The 25,144-nt window shown below is 38.9% G+C and overlaps 1 protein-coding gene across 1 annotated transcript in view; it reads left to right on the top strand.

Annotated features, from left to right (window-relative positions):
- Positions 1–242: 242 nt before the first annotated feature.
- The window catches only part of TBC1D1 (TBC1 domain family member 1), a 49,045-nt gene continuing 24,143 nt past the window's right edge, over positions 243–25,144 (top strand). Inside the window, exons 1-12 of the mRNA XM_088524800.1 lie at positions 243–806; positions 4,072–4,161; positions 5,901–6,005; positions 6,599–6,731; positions 8,102–8,193; positions 9,588–9,698; positions 10,996–11,124; positions 12,947–13,033; positions 13,589–13,878; positions 15,484–15,612; positions 17,570–17,689; positions 18,864–19,003. Coding sequence (XP_088380926.1) covers positions 243–806; positions 4,072–4,161; positions 5,901–6,005; positions 6,599–6,731; positions 8,102–8,193; positions 9,588–9,698; positions 10,996–11,124; positions 12,947–13,033; positions 13,589–13,878; positions 15,484–15,612; positions 17,570–17,689; positions 18,864–19,003 — 1,990 coding nt within the window. The remainder of the gene's footprint in view (positions 807–4,071; positions 4,162–5,900; positions 6,006–6,598; positions 6,732–8,101; positions 8,194–9,587; positions 9,699–10,995; positions 11,125–12,946; positions 13,034–13,588; positions 13,879–15,483; positions 15,613–17,569; positions 17,690–18,863; positions 19,004–25,144) is intronic.

Below are 25,144 nucleotides of genomic sequence, written 5' to 3'. Positions count from 1 at the left end.
TGTTTTACTGAAAACATATGTTATTACAAGAAGGAAGCTCTTCTGACAGTGTGCTGGTGGTGATGAACTCCTGACAGGAAAATAAAGAAGCAATTCATCCAGTCATCAGGGTTAGCTCACACAGTGGATTTGTTCCAGAAATATAATAAACCTTCAGCTTGTCTTCCAGAAAAGAAAGAAACCCACATTTGCCACTCGGCTCTTAGTACTGCAACTTCTTTGCCCATACGAGCCCAATATTAATGTTGTGCATTTGTTTCCTTTTTTTTCCCTTGCCTGAAATTATAAGCTCCATTCGACAGGCTGGAAAAATAGCTCGTCAAGAAGAGTTTCAGAATAATCTTTCTGATGTTGAAGACCCTTTTGCCAAAAAGTTTGAGGTGCTCTTCTGTGGACGAGTGACAGTAGCACATAAAAATGCACCCCCGGCACTCATAGATGAATGCATCGAGAAGTTTAATCATGCAAGTGGTGCAAAAAAATCAGACTTCAACTCGTTTTCCCAACGACATGAAACTACCAGTAACTCAGGAGGCTTCTCTTTCAGCGACAAATTTCGGTCTGTCTTTCATCCCTTGGTCGGTGAAGAGGAGGAAAAAAGGCCAATGAGAAAATCCTTTTCTCAGCCTGGGCTTCGTTCTTTTGCTTTTAAGAAGGAAATGCAGGAGGGGAGCCATAGGAGTAACAGCTTCGTCAGGTCTTTTGAAGAAGATGCAATTTCGTTGAACCTAAAAAGTCAACTTATCTATGGACACAGTGTTGTGCAGCCCACGGACATTGCAGAAAACCGGACGATGTTGTTTACGGTAAAGCAAGATTTCAGCTCTCAGTGAAATTTTCAGATCTCTGAGTTCTGCACGGCAAACCCCAATGCAGATGTCCTGACAGCACTTACTTCTTTAATAACTTAATTGCATACACTTAAATATCAAGTCACTTATTTCTATATAAAGCATTACTAGTCAGTGTAAACTGTTTTACCTAGTCTAAATAAGTTTACATTAAATTGTTTAAATCAGCATTATGTAAAATATTTGGCTTCAAAAGGCAACTTTTGGAATGCTGCAGCAAGTTAGTAAGGAGTAGTTATACAAGTGCAAAATGATACGTATAGTTACACTAGCTAGTAACAGCAGAAATAAATTTCCACGGGAATGAGATTAGCAGTAGCTAAGAACAGAAGGACCAAACTGTGACTGTGGGTCGGTGGACTTTTTATTAATATTCCACAATAAGCAGCCCAATTTAGGAAGGTTTTCCTGCTGCCAGAGTGACTCTGTCTCACTGCAGAGAGCAGTAGCTTCCTAGGCTGCCACACGCGCACACACCAGTCCTTGTGTTTGTGGTGCCAGCCATGCCCTTGCTTTCATAGCTCAGCAACAAAAGCACCTCTCGAGACCTTGGAGGGGAAAAAAAAGTAGGGTTTGTTTTATCTGCTCCTTTTAAAATCAACCGGTTGTCATAAGAGACATGAATATGTGATGTAAGCCTAACTGTGGAACGAAGGTGACGTTACGATACCCAGCGATTGCCAGCGCCCTGCGAGACGTCAGCTGCTGTTGAGGCTGGGGTTTTCCAAGGGCAAGGCATGGAAGGGCTGCAGTTAGAGAATGGGCCCTTTTTTGGAAGGGAAAAAGACAAGTGCTGCTTTAACAAGAAACACGGAGGTATGATGTCTGTAAAAAGTAATATATAGAAGGAGGTGTAATTAACTATACTTGACTTAAAACCTTTTGTTTAGTCATGGTAGTCTGGGAAGTGGAAGAAGGTGAAGAAATGTTTCTCCTTCATGAAAACAATTCTGTCTTTACCTTGTTCCTCTGAGCAGGTATTTCACATTGAAAACATAAAGGCCAGTTGTAAATTCATTAAGGCTTGTTTTTTAAAAACAAATGCTAGTTCAATTATTCATTAGTGGCACATATTTTGAGGAAGGTGAGATTATGGATGGACATACTTAAGTCCAGACCCTCCTACTCCCTTGTGTCATAGAATCATAGAATGCTTAAGGTTGGAAGGGACCTCTAGAGATCATCTAGTCCAACCCCCTGCACACACAGGGTCACATAGAGCACGTGGCACAGGACTGCGTCCAAGCGGGTTTGGAAGATCTCCAGAGAAGGAGACTCCACAACCTCTCTGGGCAGCCTGTTCCAGTGCTCTGTCACCCTCACTGTTAAGAAAATTTTCCTTAAGTTCCTGTGGAACTTTCGGTGCTTCACTTTGTGGCCATTACTTCTAATGGCCACAAACTTTGTGTACACATTTTAAACTTTTATTAAACAGATGCAGCAGCTCTCAGAGTAGACATGCAACTTAAACCTTTGCTTGCAGACAGAGCAACTGGCCCAAACCTCTTTGTCCTTCCACTTTGAATAGTTGTCCAGTCACAGTTACCTGCTGATGGGCACATTTTCCAAATTGTACAGTTTTGCTGATCCGTGTTTCTGTCTCTGGTTATTTTTTGTCTGGAAATACATTTTTTAAGATGCAGAACTGTGTTCTTTGTCTAAATTGAGGTGGGTGCAAAGAAGTGGAATGACCATGGTTAGTGACTTTGGAAGTGGCTATCGGCCCGTCACGGAGCTGGGTTTGGTTGGGCAGCCCCAGTGCTCTGGTTCCTGAGGAATGGTGTGTGTACAGTGTCCACAGCATTTCATCTTTGTGCATGATTATGGATACATATGAAATGCTTCAGAGTAATTTGATACCCAGAGGGGAAAAAAGCTGTTTGTATTTTCTCAGTTAGAGGTCCTATTTGTGTATTCCCCAGGGTTGTAGCAGAGGTTGGGGTATGAAGTGTGAAAAATGTTAAGATAAGTTGTGTGCCAGCTCTTCCAAGCTGGTTCAGATGGTTTGGGTTTTTGCATCCCAGGCCTCCCTAGCTGGGAGGGGGTGAGTGTGTTTCTTAGGGGTGAGTGAGTGTGTTTCCCTCCCCTCTTTGCTTAGCTGGCTTCAGATGATCTCTGCTGCTCTTGGTCCTAACGCAAAAGCAGTTTTATGTGGGGCTGAGCTAAGAACGAGCCCCTTGCCGCAGGAAAAGGCAGGCAGAGAGCAGTAAAAGCTGTGGTGTGGTTTTGGAAAAGAGTGGCCTCTCATAAACAACAGAGAGATTGACTCTGGGGACAATTGAAGGAAGCCAGCAGGGAGTAGCGAAAAACTGATTTGCCTGGTAAAAGTGGAAAACAAATAGCAGAACTATTTTTAGGAAAAGAAGGAAAATGAGAGGCGCGCATCTCTCTGTCCATTTCCACTCTTTTTCCTCCCCCTTCAGAAATTATAGGTATCTTAGTGCTACTGATATCCGTTTGGGATGGGGTATGTTGATGGAGCTTCAGGAGGTTCCTCTGAGTCATATTCACATATGACTCCAAATTCCACCCATTTCTTCTAAATGTGACTTAATGTGGGAACTGGCTAACAAACTTGTCTGATGTGTAAGAACTTGAAGGAATGTAAATACTATTCTGTTAAAATCCTACAAAGATGTTACCAGAAGTCGAAAAGTCCCAAACAGTAGTTTCACCTAAAAAAAAAAAAAAAAGTCATTGTCCATCGGGAATTCTCATTATCTCAAACTGCTGGCCTACAGTTTGAAGTAAGAAACTTACCCCAAAACTTTATTTTTATATATGTGCATCTTAAGAAAAAAAAAAAAATCAATACTAAACCCTGAAAAAAATTAGAGGCTCATGTTTGGTTTTAAATTGCAGGAAAACTACTTTTGGAAATTTGGTATGTGTCAAGCCTGCAGAAAATAACAAAAGAAAATTACATATAATTTTCTCAGTGTGAAATGTCTTCTGCTTATAGTATCACTCTGCTCTAATTAATACTGTTTTCAGTGTTTTGTTTCAAACACGTGCCTAAATCTCAGTTCAGTAACGTGCAGTGCTCTGCATGTCCTTCCAAAGCTGTTCAAGTGCTCTCCCTGCTCAACTGCTAGTGCGCTCATCAGTTCAAAAAAATCCAGGTAGCAGGAGATTGTGAGATTATTTTTGTTCAGGAAACATTCTTACAGCAATGCGATGTGACTTGTTACCATGCTATTATTTACTTTGCTTTTTTTAGATTGGCCAGTCTGAAGTTTACCTTATCAGTCCTGACACAAAAAAAGTAGCAATTGAAAAAAGCTTTAAAGAAATATCCTTTTGTTCTCAGGTAAGTTGCCAGCATGTTCATTTTTCTAAGTATCCTTGACTTGTGAGTGCTCATGTACTCCTCTCCCTAAAGATCCTTGGCAGGCAGTTTTAGTAATTGCTACAGATGGGTTAATAGTTAATAATTTGTCAGAGATTCCTCCTTCATGCTTCCCCCTGTATTTTCTCAGATAAAGACCCACTTCTTCCTGCGGTGAATGAGTAATGTGAACTAGGAGCAGCTGGGTCAGTTCTATGTCTAAAGTTCAGCAGGCATGAAGGACTTAAAGACTCACTGTCTGCAGGACTTAAAGAGCTGTTCATAAAGGCATTTTATAGACCAGTGCCTTCTGTTGTCCAGCCACGCTCCAACCCATCGGCTGGTCCTGCTCTTGCTGTTTTCTGCCCCGTTTGGCTGTGTTATACCAGATTTGATTCAATTAAAGTGAAGGGGGATAAACGGAATTTAATTTGCTGAACTAGGAGAGATTCCTCAGAAAACACCTAATTCCTTTCAGGGCTGCTGTGGATTACTTAGATTTTTAAACCTCTGAGATATTGACCTGAACTAAAATTATATAAGTTAAATTTATGGAGGATTTAACCTCTCCACTAGTTTAACTTAAAAATTCACCTTCAGTTAAGCCAGTGTCATGTTTGTTTGTACTGTGGGTCTTAGTTGGGACTAAGATCTAGTACATTAAGTTGTGAGTTTTGCCACTCTTTTCTTTTTCTATCAGCTAACTAATCAGTGCTGCAGACACTAGTCTTAATGATACTTGTGGCAAAATTGGAAAGCTTATAATAGGTTAATTTACCCATTTTTAGAACAGAATTTGTGGTGGTTCTACAATTTAATTTTTTTTTCATTTTTTTCCATTTGAGGATAACTTTCCTCATTAGGTATGCAGTTACCTATTCTGAAAGGTTCAGAATAAGTGTGTGCGTGCTAATCAGATTGAGGGTTTTGAAGAGGACTTGTTGATCACAGCAGAACCTCTATCCTGACCTTCCCTGAGGCAGGAGCTAGTCTGGCAGACTTCATGCCTTGCTCTGGGGGTCAGTGCTTCGCTGCTTCTGAAGGCTGTCAAAGGAGTGGGGTCCTCATTGCACTCTCCCCTCAGGTCTGAGAAACACTTTGCGGGGCAGAGGTTTTGTCAGCTGCCTCAAGAGTGGTATTATGGTACACAGGGTTTTCCCCCCAAAGAAGCAAATTGCAGCAGACTCTGCAGAACAATTTTGTGGACTCATCTTGATCATACAAGAATTCTCATAGCTGGCCTTTTCTGGAGGTAGTGGAGTTAAAACATAAGGGAGACTAGAATCTGGCCTTAATCTTCAGAATGCCCAATCCCTCAGTGAGATGTATGCCGATGCTAAACAGAATGATAGTTAAGTGAAAGTTAAACAGAGTGATAGTTAAGCAAAAGAGAAAACAGAAAGAAGAACCTTCTGTCTAAGTAATTTTCAATACTGAATAAAATGCATACTGAACAGTATGTCTTCATTCCTGTGTTCTACAGTAGATTTGTTGTAGGTAACTTATAAAAAAGTGCATCTAACCTAAATAAAATATTAAAACATGAAATACTAAGCTCTTTTAACGGAATGGATTTAAAATGGTCAGTTGACTTCAGTGTAGCTGTGACAAGAAGTATACTTTTGTTGCTGATGAACTTGTAATGTTTTTCTTGTGTAAATTACAGGTACAAAACACTTAATGCAAGTATGACTGCTTTATTACTGTTGTTTCTGTGCTAGGGAATTAGACACGTGGATCACTTTGGGTTCATCTGCAGAGAGTCTTCAGAAAATGGAGGCTTCCACTTTGTTTGCTATGTGTTTCAGTGTACGGATGAAGCACTGGTAAGAGAAAGAAATGAAAGGGCTTCTAATCTCTTCTGTTGCTCATTGCTCTGCATCTTTTGCTGATTGGCCTCAAATCCTGCTCCACTCAGAAATGTAATTATCTCGGAGAAGTAATTAACATTGCAGGCTGCTAAGGACTTTAAGGACTTTTTTTTTCAATCACCTTTCAAATCCAGTAAAATTTCCTTTCCTTGTAAAAACCAAACTTAGACTGTATGCCTATTTTCAGGAAGAATTTTTATGGCAGTGCAGTTTTTCGGGAAATCAGGGCCACCCTGCTATCCTGTAGGTCAGGCCGGTGCCTTACAGCTGTAGTAAGCTTTTTAAATCAGACAAGACAGGTTTCTAGATAGCGGTAGTATCTTTATTAGACAAATAATAAGTTTGGTTGTTCTGGAAGAGGCATGGCTTCAGCTGATGTCTTGCTTGTGTGTGTGGCACACAGCATCAGCTCTTCATTTTACCATGAACATCCATTTCTCAAACACATGACAGTATCATCCTCAAAGACTGGTGATGTTTGTGCTGAGAGAAGCAGAAGGCCCATGGAGAAGTGAAGTTACCTTCCCAATGCTCTCCTTTCTTTCCAGGTTGATGAAATCATGATGACATTGAAACAGGCTTTCACTGTAGCTGCAGTGCAACAGACTTCCAAGGCCCAGCCACAGCTCTGTGAAGGATGCCCTCTGCAAAGCTTGCATAAACTCTGTGAAAAGATAGAAGGTGAGGATTGAAAGGTTCTTTTGCATCAAATATGTTTTTCTAGCGATTTTATTTGGGGATAATTTTATATATAAAACTCTATAGGAATGAATACTAAGAAGATCACATTTTAATTTGAGTAAATTGATGCCAGTGTTCTTTCTTAGCGGCAGTGTTAAGTTATCCATCAGGTAATAATTTTCAAACAAAAGCCTGGCTTCCTTCTTTTCAGCTGACTTAAAAAAAAAAAAAAAAAAAATCAGAGTCTAAACTGCAGCCTGCTTGGCTGTCTTGGTTGTATAAACGGAGAGCATTGCAGATAATGAACTTAATGAGAATATGTGCTGCGATAGTTCTGAACTGCTCTCCTTGTGAACCCAGTCAGACAATGGCATTACACTGCCACTAAGGATTTGGATATGGTTGTGTTGCCTACCTATACACTTGTGTGAAAATGTGCTAATTACATTTGCAGTTTTTGCCTCGAACAAGGTCAAGACATAAAAGACTATTTACTTCTGAGCAAATTTCACAGCTAGGTTTTGTTCATTTAAGGAAAGTCTAGGGTGAATAAAGGGCAACAGCAGCTTGTCGGATCAGATAACAGTAGTTCATTGGGCCATAACCTATCTGGTATTACTCTGAATAAACTGGAGAGCGTCCAAAACTGTGTTTCACACTATTTTGGCCTCAACTAGCTATGATATTTGAGAAAAATTTTGAAGGCAAATGAATCTTAATGACATTAACTATGTTGTCTTCTGGAGGAGAAATGTCAGAAGTTGAAGTACAAAATACTGTTGATGGCTTGCTGCTTTTTATAGAAAGCATAGAAAAGAAATTTAATCTAGGATGAGAGGAAAAAAAAAGTATAATCTGAATGGGAGGGTAGCCTGCTTTAGACTCCCAGTAAATGTTTCCATCAAAAGGCAAAGCAGAATCTTTGCTAGAATGCAGTAAATACTCTGCTCTTCAAAAGAGGCCAAGGCATGAAAGTAGGAGAGGAGTCAGTCTAAAATACATTTATATAACTCCACAAACAAAATGCAGCCAGTACTGCCTAATACACCAACAAAGCAGCAAGTAGTAGATTGTGGGTTTATTTTATCATGTGTGATAAGGGAATCTTCTCGATCAGCTAAGGAGTATAATCCTGGTCTGTGCTCAGCAAATCTCCTCATCACAGAGTGTTTGTGTCCCTTATTTTAAAGACATGAGTAGAAGTTCAGTGGTAGATTAAATTAACGTATGTTCTTTCTAAAGCTCTTTCTGACATCAGTGCAAGGCGTCAGCACACTGGTGAACTTCAACTTAAATTTTATGTAATGAAACGATGAATAATTCTGACAAATTTGACCCTGTGATTTGTTCTTTTTTGTTCCTCTTACTAGGGCTACATCCTTCTAAGACTAAACTAGAACTACAGAAGCATCTGACAACACTAAATACCCAGGAACAAGCCTCAGTTTTTGAAGAGGTTAAGGTAAGCTTTCTGTTTCCCACAAGGCTTTTAAGCAGTTCATTTTTGCTAACAATAGTGTGAAGCAGCAGGATTATTTTCATTTTTTTGTGAATTATTCACTTGCATTTTAAAAATCCATTAATCAAATGATGCTTTAATTTATGGATCGTTTCTGGTTTTGACCTGTTAAATAGACTTATTTTTCTATTTTTCTGAGGCTATTTGTTTACCACTCTATTATTGACTATTAATTAAGGAGAATTGCATGGACAAAGTTGTGGATGAAGGTAGTGACTTCGAGCATGTTCAGTTGTTACTCTGACCAAAGCAAATTACTATAATATTTCCAAATCAGAAAATTTCATGCTAAAACCTTAACCCAGATCTGGCTACTTGAGTTTGTCAAGCTGAGAAGTTTAACGTTCTGACTTTGTCTTTTGAATTAAATGCATGGAGGAAAGCCCAGCTTTTTCTTTTTTTAAAATCTTTTCCACAGATTTAAACAGGATGAATGTGGTAGGAAATTACATTGGGCTTGGCATAGAAAGATTAGGAAATTTCAGAGTCTTTTCTTTCTAATAATGTTTCCTTCCTGTCTTGAGTCATTTCAGTTTCTTTCTTTGTGCGCTTCCATATGACAGTTTACCATCCAATACCAAATTTGGGAATTCTTCTAAGGGAGTGGTTCCACGAGCTGGTTAGGATAGAGCAGCTAAGCGGGACTGCTGCCCACAGTTGGACAACTGTCTTGCTAAGATATTATCTAAAGTGCTCCCCTAACAGTGGTTACTTCATACTGCATCCTGTGGATTACATCAGTAGGATTAAAAACAATACACACTTTTCAGAGGATCCCCGTGTTTAAATTCTGTAATGAGTTCTCTCTTAAACTATTTTCTCTTGTAATAATCCAAATCTAAATAAATATTGCAGAAACAATTGTAGTCAGCTGATGCTCTTGTGCAGTTTTAAAAATAGCAAGGTTATTTCCCCCAGATGAAGTTTCCTATGAGAAAGATATGTAGTGGAACAGTCATGTGCTTCTTAGTAAGTGAAAGGCAGTACTTCATGTGCTACAGACACAGAACTGTACTTACACTTAGGTCAAAACCCGAGTTGATAAAATATATTTTAAAGTCTTTAGTTGTTTGTGGCCTGTATTTATGTATTTTGGGTTTATTTTGAGTGAGGCTCTCTTTGTCATTGAACAAGTGGTTTCAGGTGGTTCTGCTACTTTGCTTGAGCCGCTGGTGTCCTCTAGTGGATGGATGTGGAGGATTAATGAAGTTAAGCTTCATCTGACACTAACTGCACATGGATAGTGACAGAATGAAGAGTGGAGTATTTGCAAACTGCTACAGGAATAGTGCAGTTACTACACTTGTGCTTTTTTTCCTCCTTTTTTTTAATTAAAGAAATTAAGACCAAGAAATGAGCAAAAAGAGAATGAGCTGGTTATCTCTGTTTTGAGAAACATGTACGAAGAAAAGCAGAAGGACCATGTTCATATTGGAGAAGCAAAGCAGGTAAGTAATCATTCAGTTTCTGCTCATATAAGGGGCAGTCAGAAAAAATCTTCCATTCTGGTTTTATGATCTTTCTATAAGTTAATTTCTGTCACTGGCCTTTTGGAGCTTCAGGCTGTCAGCAGTGGTGAAAGCGGATTCGACTTGAGATTGATAACCCCTATCAGGTGCAAGAGTAGACAGATGTCATGGGTTTTGAAGTGCCTGAAACAGGCTGCTTTCAAGCCTAGGAAGTGTAATTACATGAACCACTAATTTGGTTGTTTCCTTCTTCTCCCTACAATGGAAATTCAATAAGCCTCAGGGAATATATTAAAAAAAATAGCTTTTTTTTTCAGCTAATGTAGCACTTGCCCTGTCTGTCTCTGTGTAAGTTGATGACCCGCCAAAGCATTGGACCTGGTTCTTGGTAAAGACTGTGGCATTTGCTAAATAGCTGTAACTTTTTTTGCATGTAGACCGCTGAAGTGGCCTAAAAAAGAGGCTGAGGAGCACATTGCTGCAGAAACAGCAGCGTTTTGTGTTGTCCAAAGGCCTGACCTGGTTTCATCTTTATCGTGGTTTAAGGAATAGGTGCAGCAGAACAGGTGACAGAGTGTAAGGCTGATGCTGTTTAACTGCTTGTTTTTTCAGCACCATTAAGATTTTTCAGAAGAGATTCGTAATTTTGGATATTTTAGTTTATGACTGACTATGAGACACCTCGAGGAGGCCTGTATTTCTGAAAGGAGTCAACACCCAAGTGCTTTGTTTTAATTATTTATTTATCATATCTGAAATATTATCATTTAGAGCAATGTGAACTACCAAATAGGTGTCCATCATGAATTGCTAGGAAGTAGACATATATAAAAAAAGGCAATATATATTTGATGTGATTTGAATGCTCCTAGGCCCTGCTGCAGTCTGATTGTTCAACTCCTGGAACCTTAATTGTTGATTAATCTTATTCTTGCAGAGATGCCAGGACTCTAGGATCAAAGTTGATTCGCCCTCTGTCCATCATTTGTCTTAGCATAGCATTTTGTATTTGCACTGGCTGTTAATCTCCAGGGCTTTTGAACTTGTGCTATGGCAATATGTTTGTCTTGCAAAGTAACCCAGTGATATCCTAGTATCTTTATATCTGTCTTTTCTGCATAGATATTCATTTTCTAGATATCAATTCTTTTTTTTAATTGATACTTAAAGGACAAATATAGAAGTATCTCATTTTTGCCATACTAGAAATAGAACGCTCCATATATTTTGCTCCATATTGTTCTGTATTTCACATGTACATTTTTAAAACTTGCAGACTTCACAACCCCCTCCTGAGAATGCTGGAAACGAGGTGTCTAGCAGTACGTCAAGGTTCAGATTAGATATGTTAAAGAATAAAGCAAAAAGATCTCTGACAGAATCATTTGAAAATATTTTATCACGTGTAAGTATCTTTGCATTTATGAGCTCTAAGTATAACTTCATTGCTTTATTTATTTGAAGGATAGATATATCATATATACAGCCTTCCAGGCTATAGCTAAGTGGTTGTTAAAGGTAGAGTGATGAAAAAAGAGGTAAAGGGTAGAGGGATTGGGTTTATATGCTAGATGAAGACCTGACAAAGCTTGGCTTTGGTAAAGAAAATACCAAGATCTTAGGGGAAGTGAACTAACTTCTAGATGAAGAAATAGCGTATACAGGCTTTTCCAGAAATGAGTATGAAGTCAAGCCTGAGAACTTTTTCAAAAATAGCCATGTTCTTAGTTCTTTTTTTATGTTTAAAAATTAATAATAATTGTTCATTTATTATGTAGAAGAACATAAGAATCCTTAGTTCTAAAATTAGTAAGATAGTATTTAATACTGATACAGAGAATGTGTAAATAATGAGACATCAAAGTTCTTAAATGTAAGAGATCATGTGAACACAAGGAGCGTAAAGAAACAAGGAAAAGATAAACACGAGCCAGTACATGGTAGAAAACCAAACTACAAATGCTAAAGAAGATAAGTTGGGCATTCTCATTTCTCATAGTCAAAAAGATCAACTAAAGCAAGATACTATATTTATTGGCAAGAAGTTTTTCAACATAGATTCAGTTTATATTGTTAAAACTAGCTTTCAAAGCTTGTTTTGAACCTAACCTGCTCCCATAAAATAACTGATAATAGTAGCAGCACATTTTCCATTATGACCTTGCACATAGCTAGAATTTTTAGCAGCATATCTCCCCTCACTGCATCCTGAACAGCATTTATAGAGTTCATTACCATGAAATCATGATGTGGGTGCATTTGGGATATGAAGCATGCCATTGATTTAATTACATTGGCAGAAATAATGATTGCCCTCCTAATACTTGTTCTTTTATCCAGACTTTTGTAAGCCGTGCTTACATGAGCACACTTGTTTATTATTTGCATTTTCACTGTCAGAGCTGTGTTGATGCAGACTCTTCATTTTGATTAGATCTGAGACAACACATTTTGCCTGGGGTTCAGGGAAGGAAATTCACTATCACAAATAATACCAATTTAATAAATTGGTGTCTGGAAGAGCAGTTCAAAGAGAATAAAACATTCATTTCAGCACATAAAGTAATGTTATTCCTTAAGATTAGGAAGACATTTATTAGTTCCATGGGCATATAAACATGTGAGACTCCTTCAGGAGTTTTCTTGAAATTTCTGTATATTATATAGCAGCATCAGAGATTAAGAGATTAGGTAAAAAAAATTTGGTTGTTTTCTGTTTTGTAGGCATTGAAATGATAGCTACTAGAAGTGATGTTTTGCTGTGCATTAAATTGATATGATTTTCAGTCCTTTGTAATGGACAGCTGTCTTTTGTATCTTGATAACAAGTACTTAGTGTGAAAATAGAGTGTAGTGTGGTTCAGACCACAGATGGTAGTTTAACAACAGTGCAATGCGTGCACTATGGAACTGTGTCCCTGTCATGGGAGGCGCGTCAGAGAAGCGCGTGTGTGTGTTTCCATGAAAAAGAGTTAGGCTGCGATGCATCCAAAACCTCATGTGTACATGCACAAAATTGTCAGGTGAGAGCTCACTAATTGTGTAAGATCTTTTAAAATGTCGGTAAATACTTTGAATGAAACTGCCTAGTTAAAAAGGAATTAAACTTGATATTGACCTCAGAAGTTACAGATTCTGAGTGCATCAGGTAGATCTTTTTTAATTTATGGCATGACAGAGAATTTCTGTATTCTCATCTGAGTTATTTCTGTGCTTTATATCTACAGGGCAGTAGAGCCCGAGGTCCACTAGAGAGTTCTGCGAGTGTGGATTTGGAGAGCTCTGTGTCCAGCACGTTAAGCAGCACAAGTAAAGTAAGTAAAGCTTGTAGTGAATGGATATATTATAAGCTTCATTATTTTCCCTAAAACAAGTCAGATGTGAAATCTGGTTTCCAAGTGATCATGTAACTGTTGTTTGTCTGAACATTCTGTAATTTATTTTGATTATTTATTATGAGTAGTCAAAAGAAATAGACCTCAGACCAGCCAGACAAAATGGTAAGAGCAGCATGACAGAGGAGGGTGTAGGTGTGTGCCTTTTTTCTTACCTGTAAGAACCCTGCTGTTGCTTGCAGAGTATCTTTATTTCTTAAGAGTTCGTTTGAATTGGAAATATATTATACTACATAGAAATATGTATGTAGTAAGTTATAAATTATGAGAAATATACAATCTATATATTTGAAATATGATGTAAATAGTCATCTATATGTTGCAACAGTATTAAGAAAAAACACTACAATCATTTCCATGTTGATGGTCCTTGCTGTTGTAATCTCAACAGCACTGAAAGTACATGCCATGAATGCCATATTCATGATAATTTTTATCACCACATCGTGATAACCATATTTTTTGCATTACTAGGAGCCACCTCCATGTGAAAAAGAGAGAGAGAGGCTTCCTACCCTTCCTCCAGAAAACTCTGTCAAGAGCAGTGGCTCAGTGGGTGACCTGTCCAGTGACCAGGATAGTTACCCTGCTGAGCAGGCTGCCAAGTTACCTCAGCAGAGCTTTCGACGGCGAGCGAACACGTTGAGCCATTTGCCAACAGAAAGCCAGGACTCTCTGGAGCCAGTTGAAAAGTCACCGTCTGTTCCGCAGAGGAAACTTATGAGGTATCACTCTGTGAGCACAGAGACTCCTCACAAGAGAAAGTAAGACCTCCTAAAAGCAGACTCTGATTTGTGGTGTTGAGGGCATATTTAGGGATGATAATTTCATGCCAGCTATGTCCTCTTAGCACATAACAAATGCATCATAGCAGTGCCTCATTCTTTTTGAGATTTGTAGTTTAGTTTGTCCACAGGGAAGATAAAACACAACCGAGGGATTACATTATATATCTGAAAACGATATTCGGTAATCTTTGTTGTTTGATCTGCGAGCAGCATAATAATTTCTACTTTTCTACTCTGTTTATGGAGAGAAATCCTGTAGCATTTGCAATGCTGATACTTTTGGTTAGGAAGATTTGTCTGTGAAATATTTAAGATCAGACTTCTAAATAACATACAAACCTGACTTAAATTGCCTAATTTTTGACAGAGATGAGGCAAATAAGCCCTTGTAGGTTTTACTCACAAAAACAATCTGCTGACTGGCTTCATGCAAATATTCTTCAAGCTACCCTCCTTTACAAGGGTGCCTCTCTACATCTCTATAAATCTCCTCTTAACTTTATGGCCATTTTCTTCCCTCCCTCTATCTGGCTTTTTCCAGTTATTGTGAAAACATTTCTGTGTGCAGACTTCTGTTTTACTGCCAAACTGCTTGTTTACACAAGTTACACAGTAGGAAAGCTGTCTGTGTTCCAGCTCATTTTCCTCTGCAGGATACAGGGCAGTAAAAGAACATGCCTAAAATAGGTGATGACAAGGAAGAAAGAGAATTTTTATATTAAAAAAGAAAATATAACCTGGGATGCCTTTTTATCCCTTCTTTGAACCTTTTTGATTCTTAAACATTAGAATGCATTTGCAGTGCAAAAGCTTGTGTCTTAAAGCTTGTGTCTTTTTGGTGTGCTGCCCTTGCGAAAGTTATCCTAATGATTGTGGTTCCCTGTTCAGTCAGTTCTTATTTTAATATAGAAATGCAACTGGAAGTTAAGTATGGTTCTTGCTGTTCTAGTTTGTGTAATATTCATTCAAACCTGAATGTGCCTGCCTCATGTAACTAGACTGAATAACAAATTGGTTATTCACCTCTCACGGTTAAAGTATAGAACTGGTTGAAATGGAAAACTTTAAAGAAAATTCTACTTAAATTTTCCAAGAATCACCTCAAGGATTGGCTTTGAACAAGTCATGAATGAGTGTTTTCGACAGCTTATTCTAATTCCTAAATTATCTCCAAAGTATAGAGAGATTCAGTTCTTTAAAAGGTGATAACATCTGGCCAAGGAGAAGCACATAAAGGGGGTGTCATTGATCTTATTTTGGAGTTTAAATTTAGTCATATACTGAAAAGCCTCGCTGAAGCCTCTAAGTATCTATTTTAAATATGTATTCAGGATTTTTCCGTTTGGATTAGTGTTCAGCCTCTCACAGAGCCTTAATTGAGAAAACAGGGAATAGTTCATTTGTATTGGCCAGACCACTTAAAGCAATTTCATTTCTTTCTCTCTCTCCTTTTTTTTTTTTTTTTTCTCCCCCCTTCCTTCTCTCTGTTTCTGTGTTTTGTTCTTTCTGTTACCTCAACTCCACCCGTCTGGTTGGAATCCCACTCTACGGCTTGAACGCATCTTTCGGCGAATCTTAAAGTTCTTCTAGTCAACTTGCATCTTCTCCTACTCTAGCTCGTCTTAATCCCTCAGCCTCTTCACCCAACTTTTTTAAATATCTAAGGCATAATGCAAGTGGAGAAGCAAGTGGGCATTTTACACAAAAGAGGTGAGCTGGCCCCTGTCTGTGCGTGGGGTAGGGGTCGTTTCACTGTGTCATAAATATGAAGCTGTGCAGTGTAAATAGTTACATAAGGTGGTAGGTTTAAGAGGGAGGGAGGGAGGGAAATCTCAACTCCTCTGCTACCGACCGTAGCACTGCATCATGGAGTATTTATTGAACTGTGCTTTATTGAAATGATATTCTTTCAAACATGACTTATTTTGGGATCGGTTGCTTTTGTTATGCAGCAGACAGTGGCACTGATTAAATTGTGCCAGGCATTTAGTTGCCAATAATCTGTGATCCAGCTTTGTCTCTCCTGAATCAATCACTTTTGTTTCCTTCATGGTAACACAGAAGCACTTTCATATGGGTTTTTTGTGCTTGATGTTAAAGGCAAATTAAAAATGTTAGTGGAGAAAGAAATATCTGGATAGTGGAGAGCAGATTCCAAAAGCAGCTCCTGTATTTGTCTTGGTTACCTTTGCCAATATTAGATGCTGTTTTTCTGTTACTAGTGTTTCTTGGATTGAAAATGCATATAGAGAAGATTCAGAAAAGGACACTAGCCCGTCGTTTCTCTGAGAGTCTGAAACAGTGAGCTCCCTAAAGTTTTTGACCATGAAACCTTGCAAGCTGCATTTGCCAAAAACACTACAAGCATCTTTTTTTTTTTTTATTTTATTTGATTTGAGCTTACATGTATGATATAGCTTGAGGGAGGCAAGAGAATATGAATCTACAATGTCCTCTGTACTCATTATTTTAATAAAACGTATCTAGTTCTGAACACCATAGTAATATCCCCTTATTGGAATCCCAAAGTTACATTCTCCGTAGATTCTTTCGAAGTAAATTTGGTACTAGATTCTGCACTTAGAGTAGTAAGTTCTTCGCTTTTATATATATTAAAGGATATACTGTATCGAAGCTCCAAGCAGCAGGACTTCGATATTAAGTTGATAGGGATATCAAGTAAGTTACTGAGTTTAAATCATTAAAGTCAGTCTGGGTAATTGTAATTCTTTAAGAGAACTTACCCAGTCCTATTGCAAATGAAACCTGGTTCACAGCACACCATGCTACAGCTTTATTTTCCTCTGTCATTACTAGCTATGAAAGAACCACTTCACTTTATGTAGCGATGATCCCAAAGTACTGCCCTCAGTCCCCGCTCACACTGTCATCAAGGGGCAGTGCCACGTGCCATCCAGATGTGTCACTATGGCTTATCTGTTCTTTTTATAGCACAGTTCATAAGGCGCAAGTTCTCCTACTTCATTCCATAGTGAGTCTTTAACTGAATAGTTCTTCCTTCACCTTATTCTGAGTGTGCTGGGAGCACAGAACAGAACCTGAAATTGTGTTGGATAGAAGAATGTTAATGAAATTTGATTAGGGCTTCTGTCTGCTGTATAAATAGAGCAACAATCTCAAATAATCAGGCAGAAATCTCTTATCTTAAAACCTCCAAGCATGTCTGAATAAAATCTTTTTAATGCTCTACAAATTGCTGTTTGCTGAGATTTTGGTTTTCATTTGCCAGCACAGTGATCATCAGTGTTAGCTTTTCTTGCCTTTTTTTTTTTTTTTTTTTTTTTTCCTAAAATGTAGCCAGTCATTGAAGCTCATGCCTAAGTAGATATTCAGTGATAAAGTTGGCATCAGTTCTTACAGGATTAAAGGAATTTGCTAGAAATATGCACTGGCTATCCTGGGGAATAGCGGAGGTTAATACATTTACTGGAAATATGTTTATTTATATTGGAACATTTTAATTGGCCGAAATATGTATTTCAAAGTAGCACTTTGTTAATAGCTTTAGTTTAAACTTTGATTTCCTTGGTATTCATGCCTTTAAGAGTTAGCAGCTTTTTGTTTGAACTTACCATACATATTATTTTTATTCTGTGCATTTATCCTTCCTCATTCTAAACTCTGCTTTTCCCAACTGCACTCTCAGCATCTCCTACCGTACTGCCTTAAGGAAAAAGCTTCATTCTTCCTCCTCTGTGCCAAATTTCTTAAAATTTCTGGCTCCTGTAGATGAAAATAACACCTCTGACTTTAGGAGCACAACAAGGTAGGGCTCTCTCCTTAAGCCTCAAGATAAAAGTGTACCGTTCAAAGGTTTCTTTGTTTGAAATGTTTTGAATGCTTTTTGCACTTGTGAAACACAGTTTGTGCAACAGTTCACTTGCATGGATTCTGCATGTGATTCTTGCTGTAAAAAGGATGGTGCTAGGATCCCAGACTTTTTTTTTTTTTCCTATAAAGATTGCAGAAATCATTTATTTTGGTGTTGCGATCATGCAGCTTTCATCTGTGTATTTCAGTGGTTACTCCTGCCAAAGGACTTTGCTAGGGGGTTTCAATTTGTACAATCCCTGGTTCATCCAAAACCATGTCAGGGCCCTGAAGTGGAAGGAGAGAATGATCCCTGGCTTGTAAACAGCTGCTCCCAGCTGCTGCCAGAGCAAAAGTTCATTTATTCCTCTCAGCCTGAACAAAGCCTCATGAAACCCCTTAGGAGAGGGCTGGAATGAAGGGGCGAGTTGAACTATGTAAAGGTGTAACAAGTGAAAGTTACTAGTTGGATTTTTAGTAGGCGACAGCATTGCTATTCATTATTTTATTTAATATTTTGGCAAAACGACTCTATGTAGTAAGTGGATTACATCAAAGGAGTAGCATGCAAGGCCTCTGGAAACTGTTCCTTGGATTCTTGCTTATTCCAGGCTGACATGGGAGCACAGATGTTAAAAGATTTGCTCCAAGCTTGTATCTCTGAAGGAGGGTACTGCATACGTAGTTCACAGAGGCTGAAAGTTTAATTTTATGTTTATAAAGCTCCTTCATGTCTGCTGATAAAAGGTATCAACAGCCTTTTGTGTTTTTTCCTATAAACAATTGCTAGATTTTATGGAAGGCAGTTAAATAGCTGAGTGGTAGAAGTAGAGTGTATGTGTAAGTATCTTTAACGCATTGTGTGCTTGATGCATTGCTGCAAAAGAAGGCTGAAAATCACTAAAAGCTGCCGCTACGTGAAGTCGTCAGGCGCCGCGGCTGAACGTGAGCGGCGTGCGCAGCCCCGTGCTGCCGGGGAGCAGGTGTCACCCGCCGAGCACCTCGCGCTTCAGCCAGCATGTGCACAGCACCCTGCACCCTTAGAGGTGGGCGCTGCAGGCCCTGCGACCTGTGAGGAGCCGGTTCAGGCAACCCGCGCGTAAGCTCCGCTCTGTATTCTGCAATTGCAGTGACTACGAATCCCAACACGGCCAGCAGGCTGCTGGAGCTGACAGCCCCGTGAGGACTCGGCGGCATTCGTGGAGGCAGCAGATATTCCTGCGCGTGGCGACGCCGCAGAAAGCGTGCGACTCCCCCGGCCGATACGATGGTAAAGGGTTTGCTTGCCTACTCCCATAACTGTGGTGGTGGGCGACACCTCAGAAATGTGCATTGCTTTGCCTCATGGGTGGGCTTGTTTGCCAGGTGCTCTTTTTGTATGTTGCCTTTGCGCTTTCCCGCCTACTTTGGGGTCATACCAAGCTCATCAGTTGTTGCATTTTTGTTTTTCAGCTTCATATGTAACATAGATCTGATTGTGTTAGCTATATAGCAAAGAAATAGTTTTCGTATTTGCTGTATAATAAGTTCTTTGGGAGAAAAAAATCTCCAAGTATTGGTATGAAGAAGGCGGTGTTTCTATTTGATCTTCCTTGCTGTAAGATAGAACCAAGACTTCCTATAAAAATCCAGGCATAGCACAAGGTATTAATTTTCTTCTATGATTGTTTGAGTTGTGTTGAGGAAAAAAAAGGGGGGCCAAGGAAATAGCCCATTGAAGACCTTTTCCTCTGAGATTTAGTAAGGCTTGATAACAGCAAGATATGATCTTAACAACCTACAGCTGGATAAGCAGAGTACTTGGAGAAACAGACGTGGCCAAAATGGAAAACAGGAAGTGCTTTTAACAGGGGGAGCAGTTGAGAAGATCAGACCTTTTTTTCTATTTTTTTTTTCCCAATGTGTGTATTCAGTTTGTGTGAACAGAGTAAAGACATCAAAAGACTTTCAACCACCCTTTACCACCCTGCACAGCCCTTACAACTATTAGGTTTTTCTGTACAATTTTTTTTTCGCATCTCATTCTGGAAAATTTTTGGAAGCAAAGGATACTTAAAGGATACTTGCATGTTCAATTCTGTAGTTTTTAAGAGATCTGTTGTACGGAGGATCTTGCACTGAGCTTTCCACCATAGTTATCTTCTCTAATTTCAAGGACAATGCAATCAGTCATCCCCACTTGTGGCTGCTTCTTTCCTCTTCTCTCAGTGTAAGCTGTGTATGCAGTGGAGTTTCTTCATTCAGTCAGAGGTTACACATAAAGTTGCTTTTGCTGTATTTGTTTTCAAGGATTTCTTGCTGATTTTTTTTAGACAGATTTCTTTTGGAAATAGAGTTTATGCTAACAGCTGATCTATGGCCAAAAGGCAAGTTTCAGCCAAGTTGGACAGGCAGAGCAGGTTTTAGAGATACTATGTTTTGTTAAGTCCTGTAAAACTAGGCAGTAAGAGAAGGAATTAAGGGAGCACTCATGATTTTCCCTTTTTTTAATGGTGATTCTGTTTCTTCCCATGAAGTGCAATAGTCCACACATCACTCCAGGGTGCTCCACAGGAGAACCTTAGGAAAAAAGCCTGTTTTTTTAATCAGTAAGTCAGCCAAGAGGTCCAGATTTCTCTGAGTCAGAGATGACAAAGTTTTATGAGCTTAGTATAACCTGCTTTTCTAATCTTTGTATTAGTCCACCAGGCAGCCTGAACTTTATACTACATTGACCCAAGCAAATGAGGCTGCTCTGGGGATGCGACTTCTTCAGGCTGTATTTGGTAAATAGACCCTTGTAAAATGTCAGGAATAATAGAGACATTTTTAAGCTTTATATAGGCAGAAAGGTCTGGATTCTGGCGTTTGTGAACCCATTTGTATCAGCAGGTGGTGAGCTGCATCTCAAGAGGCATCATGCTTGGTGCCACCCCCTGTGTGGTAAGGGGGCAGGATATGATGAAGTAGTTGCAATAAACATAGAAAAAAAAACACAAGTAACTGATATATAATTATGTCACTGAATATGTCATTTCTAATATAGCAAGGTTCAAATATCTAGGTTTATCTCATGAACTCCTTGTACTCTTCACTTCCCTTAGCAAGAAAGCTTTTGTGTTTCTGACTGTTTTGTTTTGTGCTAGTATTAACACTTGGCAAAGTTACTCAGTCAGCCAACCATACTTGGCGGGGGGAAAAGGCCTAAAAAGGCTTTGGAGGATGAATGGGTCATTTTTTTTTTCAGTACTTCCAGAAAATCATTTTTATGGAAGGCTGTAGAGCAAGGAGGGCACTTCACACAGGACAGGAGCAGATGTGCAGCCGTAGGGCATGTGGAGCACTGGGGGGCAGCATTTCTCCCTCTGCAGGCTGACATGATTTGCTTATACCGTGTTTTTCAATATTTTTCTGGGGAGAGATAGGTGCTGGACCCTTCAAGGTAGAGGGATGAAAAGAGTACACTGTGCTGACATAATGCACAGTTTTACCCTCTGTTCCCGTATAATACTGGATATGCTTCAGTTAGAGTAGTGGGATCACAAAACTTCACGTGGCTTGCACTGCAGCGACATATTTACGTGCTTTTATTCTGCCTTTACAGATACGACACTTTTCACAGGGTGACTATTAGGGTTGCTCATAGCGGGAAATCCGTTTCGCAGGTTGTCAGAAACTCCCAGCTGAATGTTAGATTTGAGGGTGTGTGCGTATGGCTTTCTGAAATGAGCGGTTGGGCAGTAATTCTGCTTGCAGAGAGCTGCTTTGCTGTGGGGGGGACAGCAGTAGCTAACGTGGCTTTTGGCAACTGAGCCTGTCTGAGGTTGGAGAATGATCTGTGTGGGGGTACAGTGGGGGTACGTGTTGAAGAGAAATTCCTGCTTTGCAGGAAGGAATTGTTTAATATTGCATAACAGTACTCAAGAACAAAAACCCTGGTGGAAAAAAGGAACTTTAGCCAGAATAATTACATAGTATTTGAAAGCTTGCCTTGTAGAAAAATTGACTTTCAAAAAGTAAGAGGAAGTTTTTCTATAAAGAGAAAAAAACTTTATTAGAATGGGTTGGGTTTTGTGCTCTGGCAGACAGAGGCAGCAGACTGTCAAATTGTAACCGTTGGATAGAAGATGTTGTAGAGCTTTTGATTCGGAGAAATAGTTTTCTTGAAACTAATCGTGACTAAGGAATGTGTTTATTTGCTTTGTGGTGAGGGTTATGTCTCAGATATTCAAAATATTTTAAAAATCACTCTAACGATATTGCAGATACTATAAGACCGTTGCATTAACTCTCTACTTAGAATGTTCACATAACATAAATTGCTTGTAGTGTTTCCTCCAGTACTATTGCCTTGGTTCTGTTTTGGGCAATAAAATTATTATTAGCTAATAACTAGTTTTATGTTTTTTCGTAAATGTTAAGGTATCTATCCAAATTATTAGAATTGAGCAGTTAGTTCCATCTCTTTCGGAATATACATGTGTTCATAATCTTGACTGGTGCATAGGAGCTCAGGTATATACAGTACTATGCATAATGTGTGACAGCTTCTGTGCCAGATGAAAAGTCGGGACATGAATTTCTGAAAACCTGATAACACTAGGAAAAGGGGTGAATTTAGAAGCAGCAATTACTTTAGAAGAAGATCCTTGGAAAAAAAGTCAACCATTAATCATCTCTTAATGTTAGTTTTAACCACCTTTGCTAAAATACATGCATTTTAAAGAATTTCTTATTGAGCTGTTCCCTTAAGTGATATATGAAACTAGAAGAACTTGTTGTTTCTCGTGATTTCATATCCAAAGTTAATGAAAGGCTTCCAGTCATTTTACTGTATTTGATGCTGGAATCAAATGTTCAAGATATGTGCATAAAGCAGTGTGATTAGTGTCTATGTCCTCGCTTATTCAAGTTTGCAGTCCCATATTCGTTCTGTGCCATGTATGAAAGAAGGTTGTGCACTACTTCTAAGCAAGGTCTGGATAGAGCTAAGGATGTGTGAGTTCTTTCCTTTGGGCAGTTTAATCATAAGACACTCTTCTTTGCTTGCTAAGCTGTTTTTTTTTTAATGTTTAAAATGCAACAAAGCAAAACAGTCTAGCGCAAAAAAATCTCAATTCTTCTGTCCATGTTCTCATTAAGTTTCTTGCTTGGCTTATTAACCTCGAGGAGAGGATATAACTTGAAACAGTAGAGTTTAGGGCAAAAAAAATATTAATAGATTCATGTGTAAATAGCTGCACAGGGATGTTAGTAACATGTTACTAGTCTAACATTACACTTGAGTCTCTTCCCCTCTAACTTCCCATAGAAATATAAGAAGCACTTCTTTTCTCTCTGCAAGGATGAATCTTGTAATGTTGTTTTTGGTATTTGAGATTAGTTGTACTAAGTGCTTCTTAGGACCTAAGCTCTGCCACCCAAACTGGTGGTTACAGGTAAATGGGTCTTAATGAGCAGTTCCATTAGTTGCTCATCACCTTGAAGGGCTCTTAAAAGCCCCAGGTGGTGCTTTTTTCTTCCCCAGTGAAATACACTGTCTTCAGGAATACTTAGTTTGGATCCACAGACTCCTAGAAGAACATTGTGCAGAAAAAGAATGTTTATGGATAGTCCAAATATGGACTTAGAATTCAAAATAGCCTGTATGTTGACAAGATATGTTAGTACTTATAAAGTCATTTGACTAATCCTGAATCTAAAAGAGTAAAGATATGCCTGCAAGCAGAGTTTTCTATGGAAACTGCAGTGAAGGGACTTTCCTGCTCAGGATGTTTGAAATATTACAAGTCAAATATAGAATAGGAGTAAACAAAAGCTGACAAAATTGGCAGGTAAACAGGGAAGCAAAGTTTTTGCACTGTGCTGAAATATTTAAATCCTCTTTAAGTGCACATATTAGTCTCATAAAAGTTTTGAAAGCTGTACAGTACTTTAACACATGGCAGTTTGATTCAGTGAAACATGCACTCCTGGTTATGTTCAGCTGAATTGCTCTGCCTTTTCTCTGCTGTCCATCCAATCATTGATGCATAAGAGTGAAATATTTTGCTGCTGCTTAATTTTTCCTACTCCTTTCAGCTCAGCATGTGGAAGCCAAACTGCCTGTCTCACATTCACTCTGTCATATATTCATGAACAAGGGTTAGTGCTGTCTTACCAAATTTCTGGGTTTTGACTTTGCTTTGAGACATTACCTGCCCATTCTCCTTCTCCCTGCCTCACCAGCCAAACATCTGACGCAACTCTGCAAACTTTAAGCAAGCCATCTGGGCAGTTCAACAGGTTTGTTTTGGTTTCTGTGCATCCTGCCACATGCCAGCATGGTGATGGGAGGGCAGGCAGGCTATGCTTTATCAGAGTAGACTTTAGACTTTCTTTCAAATGTCCACGAGTGATTAGAGGAAAGAAAGAAAAAATAGAAAAGGAGCTGCCATTTGGAAGGTAAAACCAAGCCCAGGACCCTACCACGGACAAATTGGAGGTAGGGTTGATAATCGTTTATTCTGCCAAATTGTGTAATCTTGCTGTCATTTTTTTTTCATACCTTTAACCATTGTGAGTTAAATTGCTTTTAGTGAAAGCTGATCTTATCAGGTTAGCCAGTAACAGAAAAGCAATTTTCATCCCAAGTGGAAGAAAGACCATCCTCCTGAGTAACCAGTATTCTTCAGTGATATAACTGTTGCTTCAGCAAGTTTGAGCATTGGAGGACTAACGTTTGTGCTTTGACAGCTTCTTTTTTTTTTGAAGGTGGGAAATCCACAAGCTGTCTTTATAGGTTATCTGGTATTTTCTAACCAAAGTGTGATCTCTTCAAGCTAGAAGAGATCGAGAAACCACTGATAAGGTGAGTAGGGTGTGAAGAGGTTTGTTTTCCACAAGATGTATTGCTTCTTACATTGGGTGCTATAAGGATGTAATAAGAAGCAAATAGACCACATAAAACATAGAGTGGATAAAGATGTGCCTAACTGGGATGCTTTTGTAGCCATCCATTAACATCTGGTGACAGTTTTCATTAGTTCCATAAGGCAATTTTAATTAGTGCATGTAAGGGTGGCTGAAGAAGGGTGGATCTTCTAAAGTTTCAAATCTGTTGAAGTAAATTAATCAAACTCAGCATAAGAAAAAAATGTTCAGAACATTGCTGACAGTAGTGTGTGTGTGTTGGAGGATAGAAATAATTTCTCCTTTAATTCTCAAATCAAGTTGAGAATTAATCAAGTGTGTGTTCCTTCTCTAGCTGATGACACCCACATAACGCTTTTTTGTGGTACAAATGGTGATTGCCACTAACCTGTCAAATGCTTGCCATTTGCCTAATTCGTCATCACGTGAAGTTCGTTATTCTCTGAAATGCTGTAGATACCTGGTGGCTAGTTACATCCATACTGGAGTTTGTGAAGATTTAAATTTTCTTGCTAGTTTG

The sequence above is a fragment of the Tinamus guttatus genome, unplaced genomic scaffold (genome assembly GCF_059628265.1).
Source record: "Tinamus guttatus ecotype Peru unplaced genomic scaffold, ASM5962826v1 Tinamus_guttatus_pri_ptg000213l, whole genome shotgun sequence".
Lineage (NCBI taxonomy): Eukaryota > Metazoa > Chordata > Aves > Tinamiformes > Tinamidae > Tinamus > Tinamus guttatus.
The sequence above is the reverse complement of the archived record's forward strand: the minus strand, read 5'-3'. Positions and strand labels throughout refer to the sequence as shown.